The sequence below is a fragment of the Battus philenor genome, unplaced genomic scaffold (assembly GCF_028537555.1).
Source record: "Battus philenor isolate CCGP_79_NKW_IND1 unplaced genomic scaffold, ilBatPhil1.0.hap1 SCAF_24, whole genome shotgun sequence".
NCBI classification, from domain to species: Eukaryota; Metazoa; Arthropoda; class Insecta; order Lepidoptera; family Papilionidae; genus Battus; species Battus philenor.
The window spans coordinates 6,193,833-6,207,236 of record NW_027181687.1 but is presented as its reverse complement, the minus strand read 5'-3'; the positions used below and the strand labels follow the sequence as shown (position 1 = coordinate 6,207,236).

Genomic DNA, 13,404 nt, shown 5'->3' with positions numbered 1-13,404 from the left:
ACAGATTGGTTAGTTATAGCTTTAGAAAGCTTTGGTCAAATTGTTCATTTGTCAGCAAAAAGCTTTTACACTTATTTCGGATCACCTTGTATAAAGTCATCACCCTGAAATATGATATATTTTTCCGTAATCGCGGTAGGCTAATAACTTCTCACTGTACAGAATCTGCAAGGACAGTTGGTAAACATTAATTAATTTTAACTAGTAGAAATTCGAATTTTGAAAATTATTTTTCCCACTGTATCATCATTACGTATTTATTATTTGTGAATCCATTGATTTTGCATAGAGCGTACATGAATAATTTGTAGTAATGACTTATACATTTCACCCCTTTAAAGTTTTTACACCTATAGCTAATGATCCTAAATGTTGCTCACAAGGGTATTATTTTTGAAAGAAACATCGTGTTAACGCAAAATTTTCTCAACTTAATGATGTAACTTATTATTAGATTCGTTGTTCTCACAGGTAGCCAACTTAGATTAGCTCGACTGGGTTGACTAACCTCGACTTACTTAGACATCTATTCTCTTTCAGAAATAGTTTGTGTATGTTACATTAGGCATATACCTATAGTGAAGAACAGTCTTAATTTTTAGCAATTAATGGACTTTAAAGTATACGAAAACTATGTGGTGAAAAAATTAAATATTGAATCATACTCATCGTGTCAGCAAATAGACGCCCACTGCAAGACTTAGACCTCCTCCGAGATCGGCACAATAACCGGTCTTGCGCTTCGTACATTTAACATATTCCTGCCCTAAAAGATATAAAATAAAAAACAATGTACTAATCAAATTATGTAAATACTACGTTAAATATTTCATCACAACAAACATCTAACAAATATAAATTACCTCCGAAGATCCCATTTCCCATAACACGATGTATGCAATAACATACAAATATATTACCGCAAAAACTACTTAAGTTTATAATTCACCTAAATTGGTCATAACTAAAGCCTTAATTAATGCCTTTAGAGGAACGGTACTTTTTTGACGTCAATAAAAACTCACCGGCTCCTAGATAACTAGCCAGCGAGCACCTGCAATAGCGCATTAAGCGAATATTAACGGAGAAACGTCACATCTTCCTCCCTCGAATTAATATCGAATCAATCCGTCATTAAAGCAACGGTCTCACGCCCCGGCAAATTATCTTTCACCCCATCAGGAAGGTGGAAAGTCTAATAGAAATCGGTAATAAGAAACACTAATCGTCCACGCGTTTGTGGACAGTTACGAGCGCCATTTTGTTGCGTCTCGCGTAGCGGGCAGCGCAAAAACCGATATTGGATGTGTCAGAGTATGATTGATGCGCGCGGACGGCAAAAAGCGTCGCGCGGCGAACGGGACGCTCCGTGACGCGGATACCTGCCGCTACCGCGATACGCGCCGCTCGTAATACCCCGCTCGTCTTTACCGTATCATGTCCACTTAAAAATTGGAGCGAATTCGTAACGGACAATTTACTGCAAACTCTCTATATACGCGTCTAAATGTTTCTTGCGCTTTTGATGACAATATATAGTACACTACGTCGCTGTCAAAACTATATACTATACCAAAAAAGCTCATTGTCAATTAAAAGCTTTTAAACTTTTACACTTATTTCGAATTACTTTTTCTTTATAAAGTGATTACTCTGAAATATGTTACTCGTACATTACTTAATGTTTTTTAGTATATTTTCAAAAACAATATAAAATGATGTCTAAACCGTATATTGTGTACACGTTTATGTTTCAACTGGTCGATCATTATGATTTATTTACTAACCGAACTTAACGTCTATAAAGGTTGCTCTTTACTCTAATAATTATACGGTTGTGATTGTTATATTATATATCCTCTTTCAATATCCCTGAGTGTCTTATGAAGAAAGTCTGCGACCAATATGTGTTACCAGCAATGAGTTACGGCACTGAAACTTGGTCTCTCCCTCTGGTCTTTAATGGCAAGCTCACAGTCGCTCAAAAGGCCAAAAAGAGTGATATACACGGCGTGCAGGAATGTTATAAGTAGCCCTGCGGATTGTGTCAAATGGTAGTGGGCGGGTCATATGGCGAATTAATAGCCATTGGTACCTTAAGATTCTGAAGTAGAGTACATGCGCGCGCCGGACGCCGCGTTGGACTTCCGTCCACAAGATGGACAAAGGAACGGTCCGAGTTCCTCGACGGTTGCGAGAAAAATTCCTCGAAAGACGCTAGATGCAGGCCGCTCCCAATCGGTCCTATTGAAACTTTATAAAGGAGACCTACCTATGTCCAGCAGTTAACATCTTACGCCTGAAATAATGATAATGCATAACATATAGTGGTATGAAAACAATGATATATTAATAATTACGCTAAAGATATGATTAAACTAGAATTTAGTTATAGCAATGGGACAGGATTACATCTATAATCTAAAAATAGTGGGTTAAAATATTATATATAGATATAATATTATGTTTAGCTTTTCAGGAACACCAAAAACCATTAACAATTTATTTCAGTTTATTATATGAAATGATCTAATGATATTCAATCTAAGGCTACCATCGAGTATGCTCATCTTATAAATAAAAGTATGCGTTATACGTATATATCATTTACTTTAATCCGAAAAACATAAGTAGTAGAAATAATGTCTGTCATAAATAGTAAATATATGTCACCTAAAATAATAATCATTTAACAACTATCAATATAAAATGGTATTAACTACCAACAATGAAAAGAACTATAATTGTTGAAACAATAAAGAAACTACGCTAATAATTAAAAAAAGGCTTTTAGATCATTATTGAATACACTATTCATTTTTACTTAATTAAGTAAATTATATATTAATTACTCATGAATTATTTCCATTGATTATTTCATATTTTGGGCTTTATAAAACTAAAGTGTATTTTAATTTTAAATTCTATTGCCCTTGAACGTTCTATATCTTAGAACGATCATTTATCCTTTCTAATGAGTCCATACATTACATCGTTACATTAACCGTGCTAACATGGGAATAATTTTAAAATTGTCTCTCGAACGAACGTAAATATAAACAATGACATCTCTTTATTTTTAAGGTACAGACAGGTTAAAGGCTTTTAGCTAATTTTTTTGTCTTGATGAAATATACAAAAAAATATTTCAAATCTATTACTAACTAATAAAAACAAATTTCTTAGCTATTCGTAAACTCTTTTGACGTAAAACGTGGAAATTTAGATATCAGGTAAAAACTTAATTTCATTAGTGAATACGTATATTTTATTTAAGTAACGGATTAGTATATCAGAACTAGCTATTACCATTCGACAAAAAAAAATTATAAGCTACATTTCCAGGAAATGCGTGCCACATACGAAATTGTCTAATTTTAAAGCATAGCAATTAACGAAACTGAGAGTCAGATATCCATTAAATGTTCCTTATTTTTTGCTACGAAACCGTATGCCATACATGCGCTTTGAAAAATAATTATACGACTTAAGGAGCCTGTCAAAGATAATGTTTAAATAGTAGCCTTCGGTAGTAAAGTGTGGCGAAGAGGCGATGTGAATGCGAGCCGTTAATTTTGGTAGGAAGCTAGTTATTACGCTATTAGATACTTAATCGATATCCTATTGAACGCTCAATTTTAGCGCCAGCTTTTTTCTTTTTCTGATCGAAGGGCGCGCAGGTTGCCAGTCAGTAATTATTATGACGCGTTCACAATAGAAGCTGTCAAAATATTTTGGAACTGAACAATTTTAATATTTTTTGTTGTAATATCAATACTTTAAAAATTAAATTTATAGCATTAACATAAAATTAAAATTAACGTAAGAATTGGAAAAAAATAGAGTACATGGGTCAATATTAATACGAAAAAAGTATTTTATTACTATTCCAAAAAAAAGCTTTGGTTTAAAAGTAACTTGCTAAAAAGTAATAATCGGCTTAAAGAGTCATATTGCTTATAACATAATACAGAAAATATACGTTTGACGGAATTGTACTTATAAGATTTATGAAAGATATATAATAAACTAGCTATCACCCGTCCGCTTCGCTTGGCCTCCACTGGCTTTTGTGCGTGTCATTTCAAATTTCAAATTTATAATCTATTCTTGATAATTTTTAAACATACCAAAAAAAATATTTTGATTGAATTTTATATCTACAAGAGCGATAGTTTTAAAATGTGTATTTTTAATGAACGCCGCCTCAAGCCCCTCTCTAACGGAATTTTCTAAAATCTTCTTCTATCTCACGAATCAAATTTCGTTTTAAATGACCTCTAAAGGAATGGTCGTCGTCGTTTGAGCGGAAAGACGCCCACTGCGAGGCATAGACCTCCTCCAAACGTATCTTTTAACTGGATATACTATAATCGCCATGCTTGGCAGGCAGATCGGAGATCATAGTGTGATGTTATAATACGCTGAAAAAGCTACTGCCCATCTTCTAGAAAAATGTTTGTGACCTGTAGCAATCCTATATAATTAATTCACACAGTGTGAATTAAATAAGATTGTATCTCGGCAATCTAACTCGCGTCTTTTGTATGTTTGATCGATCGCATGTTTCAGTCCTATCGTTGGGCTACCACTGCCCAGAATATTGTATTTCCTGCAATATTTCAAGACTCTAAACCTTTTTTTTTTTCAGAGATATCGTGATAAGTCAGTACTTAGGCGGAAATCTTTTTGTATATATATATATATACGTGATATAAATAAAAATGTACATATGTTTAGAAAAAAAAATATGCTGTCTCTTCCAAATAAATATGTTACTAAATTTCTTTACTCTTCATTTCCTTGTACCTTTGAAAGCAAACACACTAAATAAATAACAAACGTGCTCAAGTTACTTTTAGTATTCAAAAAGTGGCTATCATAGTAATTCAATGACTTTGAACGGTTTTTATGACAGTTCCTTACGAAGCGCTTATCACAAAAACGAACGATAAATTACACGATAAAGTCAACCATTATTTAAGTAAACAATTTATTCGTAGTTATTAGTGCCGGAATTTTCATAATACTATATCTTTACTACACTTCATGACTAAAGGTAATATTGGCAGTGAAATGAAATTCCGTGTGAATGGACATCTGGTTACAATAATAACTTGGCTTAGAGCGACGGCTTTGCTCATTAGCTGGCGTTAGAGTGGACTCTATCGATATATCAGATTGGACACGACTGCTGGGGGTCTATATAAAGATAGACGGGTTCAATTTTTTTAACCGTTTTTTAGATAACTATATTATGGACTTTATAATAGAGTACCGCATGCATTTATGTCTTGGCGCATTTCTGTCATAAATGCTTAATAAAAACTAAGCCTCTCTTAACTACTAAACGCTCCCAGACTCTCTCAATTTCTTGAGAAAAATTTAAAACGTTTCATCGGTCTAACGAGTTTATCACCATCGAAGTGATATAGTGCTACCGAGACTGCGGTACCGCGCCTTTCGTACTTACGCGGTAAGACGGGGGAGTATCGGTTGCTCTGTTCCGTGCACTTTTCTAAAGCGCGGTTCAATGGTTTCGGTAGTCCTTCAATAATTTTAGCCAAGTAACAGCAATCGTTCAAATCTGGGTGAACTAAACGAGTATCGAATAATAGTCTAAGTTGAAAAACCATTGCGTCAGGTCACTTCAGGTAGCGCCTGCCTAAGTGACCTAAAAGCTAGGCGGCCATCCAATCCATATTGCATGTGAGGTATGTGTGGAAGCCCTCGGGCTAAGTTACATAAATAAAGTTTAGGCAAAGTGCATTCCGCACTCTGCTCTCTCAAGCCTGCGAGGTCTATAACTTTAAAAGAGACAGCAATGTAGATACAGGCTGAAGAAATTAAAAACCGTGTGGGGGTAATAGTAACAGATTGTAAACATTAACATAATCACATAAAGATTATTGGGGACAATCAATTTAAACTTGTTTCCGTGATACCTGCAGACATAGATGTAAACGTATTCCTTTATGCGATTCCTGTCCATCGCACAATAACGGGTTTGAATGTATTGTGAAAATAACGACAGTTATCTTTTAAAAAAAAAAAGGCTTGATGTAACGCCAACGTTTGTGTAATAGCCTCTATACGGGATCCCTTCCACAGGTTCATCGCATCGTGTTTCCCATTAAAGAAAAATGAATGACTTTCACACTTTCAAGGCGGTAAATGACACGTTTCCCAGTAAATACAAACATCACGAGTGAGCGCCATTATTAAACAGACATTAACGTGTACGCACCGCTCATCGGAATCTCATGACATATGCGGTTAACCTGGTAATTTGGTGTTATTACCGGCGCATGTGCATATTTACTGCTTTTCATCAGTTTTTTTAGCGTAACCATCGCAGAAAAATTCGTATTAATTTTTTTTATATTCACGAAACTTCATCTATATTTCCGTGTCAATGAATATTCTTCAATATCAAAGTTAACGAATTCGCTGAAACACTGCAAGAGGTCAATCCTATATGGCAGGAGTACTGAAATAGTATTGATAGTAAAAATTACCACATATATATGTATACATAACTCTCGATTTTGTTCATATGAAAATATACAAGTAAATGTTATTTATTCATCCACTCAATAGGTGTTATTCTAGCTATATTTAATTTAATTATAATCATTGGCTCTAGCACATCCACTGCTCGGCATTGGCCTCCTCCATAGATTCCAACATCTTCCACCTTAACAAAGTAGTCTACGGACCTTGTCGTTGGACGTGTTGAATTATTCAACACAATTAGAACATCAAAGCCTTTAATGTTACTAGCAATATTCTGAATTACTGGTTTTTTCTAGTATAATTGATATAATAATAAAAAACTAAGGTTTCCTAACATAAAATTTACAAATAAAAAGTTTATTTACTTCAAAGCTTATTTAAAAAATTCAACAGTTACAAACTAGTTAAAAAATCCTACTACATTGTTTATATATTAAAATGCTTGAAAATAAATTATAATATTTTATTTATGTCAAGGATATTTGTGAAAGTAATTATGTGAAACTAAAACTTACTAAGATTATTGTGAGACCATTCCAGGTCATGACGCGTTTAGAACATTAGAAGCTTTATGTCTAGTTGAAGGTTGTCATTACAGGGGAACTGAACTTAATTCTAGGGTCTATCAAATATTGCTCTTCTGGCGTTCATCTCTTGGCGTATACATGTGACCCAAAAATGATTGTGATTAGATATGATATACACAAAATTACAAAATTTGTTCATATCGTCCTGTCGAGATTATATAGGACATATATAGGATATATATAGGACAATTGATTAAAGGTACAAAAGCTTTAAAGAGATTATTGTATACAATTTGCTGTAAATTAACATATAGTAAACTCTATTCAAAAATCGATGGTTTCAAAGTTAATATACAAAAAGTGTTTTCAAAATTACTACATATAATTTTTTTTTGGCATTCCATGCCGAAATTGCACGACTTAAAATCTTTTGCTGAAAATGTGCTATACATTCACCCCTTTTAAAGGTTTTACGAAATAGTCAATAATAGTAAATTTTAACAAGAATTTTTTTTTTCAGCAAGTTGCAACACCGACGGTTGTAAAGAAAATACTACGCTTGAAACAAGAAAACCCTGGTATGTTTGCTTGGGAGATCAGAGAGAGACTTCTTAGTGCGAGAGTATGCGAACCGCACTCTATACCTTCGGTGTCATCTGTGAACAGGATCTTAAGAAATAGTGGACTGGCATGGAGTGATGAGGAACCGAGATCTGGCCATGGTAAGAAAAGAACATCAATTTGGTTGTGGCAAAATTTATGAAAAAAAAACGATTATTTATTTGTATGGAAAGAAAGAGAACGGCTCAAACGTATTGCTTTATAAAAATTATGCATAGTCTCTCCATCTATTAAAACGGTTCATAAAATTAAAATACAATTCGTAAAGTAAACGAATTTTAATGAACATTTAGAAAAAAGACACTGAATGTGTTTTAGACAGGTGAAAGGAAGTCAAAATAAACGTGAAAATTTATGGTATCTTATTTAATTAATACAAAATGAGATAATCACACACTTAAGACATAAAGTGGTGAATATCGACGCCATTGGAATGGCTTTTTATAATTTATTATCACAAAGTTTGTTAATTAAACTTAACAAAATTATTCTCACCAGCGAATTGAATGTTTATACAATTTCATAGGATACGTTCATATTTAAAACAGGAAGTTGGTAATATAAACTATTATTTGCTTGCGCAAACAGCGATAAAATATGCTGATTATATTGTAATTTGTTTAAACAATTATCATTGTCGACATATTCAACGTTGCTTAATTTCTTTAATAAAGTGATTTATCGGCCATTACAAAGTTGATGGAGTGTCACGAAAGTCTTTTTAATAAAATATAATTTAAACGTAATACATTTACAACGTATACAGATAAATGATTTTATGTAACGTTGGAGTTAATATAGCGCTTTTTCAACGACACTTTCATAAGCAAGAGAAAGGGACAGATGATTGTAGAAGGCATTTTAAATCTAAAGATGCGTTTACACATAAGTATATTACATTTATATATATTACACATAAGTATAATTTTACCTTTCCTGGTTTTATCAGTGGACCAAAACTGATATCTCAGTTTCTTTGATGCAAAAGTCAAGAATACACATAAATTCCTTCTGGTACCTCAAACTCAAAATCCACGTTGTCCCAGCGGAATGATTTATTGTGCTGACATCACAGATCGACATGTTACAAAAAGAGAAAAATAATCTTTTTGCTGGATTTATCTCTGTCTTGTTGTCCAGCAAACATAGCAAGTCACGGATTAAATTGGAATCGGTGCTAAAAAACACGCCAATTCCTTTAAAAAAATCAGCTACGCAATATTTTGTACTTCAAAACTTCTATTCACGGAAATATCGTCCAATTCATCGTTACTTTTTATAATTTACAGTTGGTTCATGGTAAAAAATAAAAACAAAGTATCAATATTACGGTACGTAAATCGATTAATGTTACAATTCTTTTTTGTTGTTTATTTAAAAAAATCAAAAGTTACACACAAAAACACACATTAATACTCATGGTCATTGTTACTTGTCCAGTATTTTTAAAACAAATGCAAGCCGAACAAAACAATATACCAAATAAGTTTGTAAATCAATATCGAATTTATTACAGTGTTTCATAACATTAATTTTGAATGACAGCACTTAATTCATTAAAAAAAAAATAAAAAAAATAAAAGAACATAAATATGTAAAATCCATGTTTTAGCATGAGTTATTGCGTACGTTGTCTAGTTTCTTACTTCAAAATGCTTTAGCTAGTAATACAACACGTGACAGCATCATAAACTTTTGCCTTTCTCCCTACAACGTATTCCCGTATATTTGTTAAAGTTATTATGAGCCTATATTTCAGAAGAAGTGACAATAAATATTCTATTTACTAAACTTTTTCATTTTTAAACCATAGGGTTTAACAACGATGATTAACTGTCCTATGAATATTTAAGATATATGTTTCACGCCAAGATTTGTCTATAGATACCAAACGATTTGACATTTGTCTGACAGTTATAAAGTCTAGTAGAGATTATATAAATAACGATTCACATCTTTTGACATTATTTATTTTAGTAGAAACAAGTAGAAACCCGTATGAATATTTTCGGGAAAAGACTATTTCACCTGATGACTGTCACCCAAATGCCACTTTGGTGATGTATTTGGCAACCAAACGTTTATTGAACAAATGAACTTCAATATTATGTCCGAACGCGATGTTCCACAGATTATTCCACAAACATATTTCATTCAAAATTTAAAAAAAAATCCAAACAGCTACTACTAATTATTTTCTTTCTTTTCAGAACCATACCCACAGCCTGATCTACCGCCTAATGTTATGGATTACATGACTCTGAAGACTTCATTAGCGCCTACGCCAATATCACCACAACAAAGTTCCCCATATTTTGCACATTCTGCCGTTCGCATTCATCCATCGCAACCTGGAGATCCTTCTCAGATATATGACAGAAGGCTTGCCACTTCCTGGCTTTTGGCCAATCAAGTACAAGCTCAAGGATTATTAAAACCGTATCCAATTTCCCCGTGGCAAAGAATAATGATGCCTTATCATACCGATTCTAAAAACTTTACACCATACGCTCTTAGTCTACATAACGATCTCCTGAATAGAATAAATCCTGACGAAATGAAATCTGAAAATTCAGAACACATATCGGTCGAAGCCAGTGACGATAGCACCGATAGACCAGATGACGAACAGGAGCACAAAACAAAAGAAAAAGAAAAAAAGAAGAATCCTTACTCAATCGAAGAACTTTTAAAAAAACCAGACAAAATTAATAATCCATATCCAGTAGCATTTCAAAGTATACACAGACAACCAAGTGGCAGTATGATTGAATATCACAACCAGGAAAAAAATTCCAGCGACAGAAGCTCTCCGGCGAGTTATTGTTCCGTGCAAAGTGGAGTTTCGAATGATTGTTTTAACGAAACTGTCACTTCAGAAATAAAAGCGGGAAACTAATTGCTAATACTTGTAGTTAATGTCAAAATTTTTCTTGGACAACAAAACATAATTATCAAATACTATTGTCTTTACTTGTCCAGAGATTTTTCGTTATTCAGCAAAAAAAGATAGTGCACAAAATTAAAAAAAAATTGTGAGCGAAAATATCATAGAAAATTTATGAAATTATCCCAATATGGTGAAAAATAACCTTATTTGAGAACCGTATTATGATAATAAACAAATTGTAATTCATTTAGCTAGTACATTATTTATTATTTTAAAATATTGTATGAACGTCGTAACGCAAACTATTAGTTTATCATAGGCAGGTCCGTAGTTTAGATCTAATCAAAATACATAAATATTAGATTACTTAGTAATATGTGTAGAAAGCTATAGGGAAAATAGTCTATAGAAAATGTAGTTATAATTAATACAAAGTCCATTCTATTGAATCCTATTCGTCAATTTTATCAATCTTTATAATTCATACACGAGTTTAAATTGTATTAAAAGTCGCTAAATACATATCAGTTTTGCTTGTTTTAGTGTGATGTTAGAATACACTGATAATTTAAAAAATTTACTAGTAATAACTGCACCGACTTATTTATTATATACAATCATTAATTTAAGAATAAAATGAAGAGTTTTTATTTACAAATAAACAAGAAATTTTGTACAAAACGAACCTTGCGTGAAACTAAAAATAATATATTTTAAAAGTGTACTATGTGATAAAGATCTTTTGACGTTTAATAAATACATCCATTTTCACTTAAAATAAGTATTTTGGTGTAAGTATATTATACATGTAAAAATTACGAGATTATTGTCGCATTAACTACTTCATTTCTAATACTATTTTACAAAATTTACTTTTAAGCATTATACTTTTTATGCCGCCAACCCCAGAGGTGACCAATGTACGAATTAACGTCACTGAGCCGGAGTACAGTTTAAATTCACTGCTTTTTACCGCGGACGGACTGCAATGTGAAATTATACTGCAATTGCAATTATATTTATTGTATTTTTTTTACAATGAGTGGCAGTTAATATTATTGAGCTATTTAAGTGTACACTTATCTGTACAAAAGAAAAGGGCGCAGCGATGTACTATCCAAGATTTTGTATTTCAAAAGTGTGGTTACCACTGCACCATTATCAGACTGACATATCAATTATCATAAGTTGAAATCTCGGCTCGACCTTATAATACAAATTGTGAATGGACTTTGTATTGTGCCTCTGTGATACTGTAATTAATTCTAATAAGTATGTTTAGATCACATTGTTATTACATAGCCATTTTAATTAATGCTTTGTTCTATGTAAAAGATTAATAACCATTTAGAACGTAGTGAATCTTAAAAATCTATTAATTATATTACATTTCCTAGAATAGATAAAATCATGGTAATATTATTTATCTCGGTTGAATTGAAAAAGTTTGAAGCTGCAATGTATCTGTGGAATATAAATAAATATGATGAAGTAATAACCTGCGATGTTGATATTATACCTTATTATTATATACGTAAAAACGGAAAGAATTATGATATTTTAATGCGACAAAAATATATAAAATAAATGTTTAGTACAGCACAATAAACCAAATATTGGAAGCATCATTTTTAACTTATTTTATTAGCCTTTCTATTATTATAACGTAAAATTTATTTAAAATTGCTTGATGAAGGCACAAAATTATTATTTTCAGTCGTTTAAATACCCTCCTCTTAACTCCTATTGGACAATAATGTAGAGTTCTTTCGTTGAGAATCCAGTGAATCAACGAACATAAATACATCTCTTGAGTTCAACCCTATCGGTTGTTTGTTCATAACGAGTAGGGTAATAGTCACTGTCCTGCAACTAGTCACTGTGAACGTGGCTTTCTAATTAGAAAGTATTTTATTGGTTATGAAGCATAAATTGGCCGACGGACAACAATAATTTACTACATTCTTGACGCAAACAAACTACGAGTATAACATGATTAATCGTTGACTTTGACCAAATAATGAAAAATAGATTTTAAAAATCAGAATACTTGTTTATTATAACGGATCAAAATAATCTTTTTACAAAAGTACTGGCATTGTGCCTTACATAACAATGATAAAGATTAAATGAAGGAGCGATCTCCATATTTTTCAGGCCATACAGTAACTTTACGAAAATATACATCTGGCAATCTCTGATAATAACATATGTGACAAGTTTATACGAAAAGGAAATAAAAAATAGACAAAAGTTTACACACAATTTTTAAAAAAAACATCCTGTTTATTTCTTCTATTTTATTGAATAGAGTTGTTCACGTGTAAATTTTTTATCTGTTTTCACTATTTTATAAATAGCTAATCTAAAATTTCTTCCCAAACGGGCAATGTGCTGCCATCTATGAACCTTAACTAAAAACGTCTTATAACAACATTTGTGTAATTACACTAAAGTAACTATTTCTTAAACTTCAAAGAATACATTTGATTACATAGTGCGACACCTTACTAGAATGAAAGCATTGCACGAAACACACAGTTTCCGGTTTAAACATTATTTCCATAATACACCTATTACGTTCCATATTTGCATACCGTTCTAGCAATTATGTACCACTTCAAGGAACTTAATGCATTCGTATAAGTGTCATTATTTCATGTGGACTTTCGAATGACTTTTGTAGCTTTTCTATAATTTTATGTTTTACTTTAATAATATATTTCACTTATCAATACTGAATTTGTACGAATCTTAGGTTTAGCCAGCAGTCAGAGTGATTGAAGTGTTATTTCATGCACGCAACGGCTTATATCATAATACATACAGATTGAATGAAGAGTGAATGTA

At 32.2% G+C, this 13,404-nt stretch overlaps 1 protein-coding gene across 1 annotated transcript in view; it reads left to right on the top strand.

Annotated features, from left to right (window-relative positions):
• The window catches only part of Poxn (Pox neuro), a 44,410-nt gene extending 33,847 nt beyond the window's left edge, over positions 1–10,563 (top strand). Inside the window, exons 3-4 of the mRNA XM_068767903.1 lie at positions 7,564–7,765; positions 9,875–10,563. Of these exons, the coding sequence (XP_068624004.1) occupies positions 7,564–7,765; positions 9,875–10,563 (891 nt within the window). The remainder of the gene's footprint in view (positions 1–7,563; positions 7,766–9,874) is intronic.
• The last annotated feature ends 2,841 nt before the right edge of the window (positions 10,564–13,404 follow it).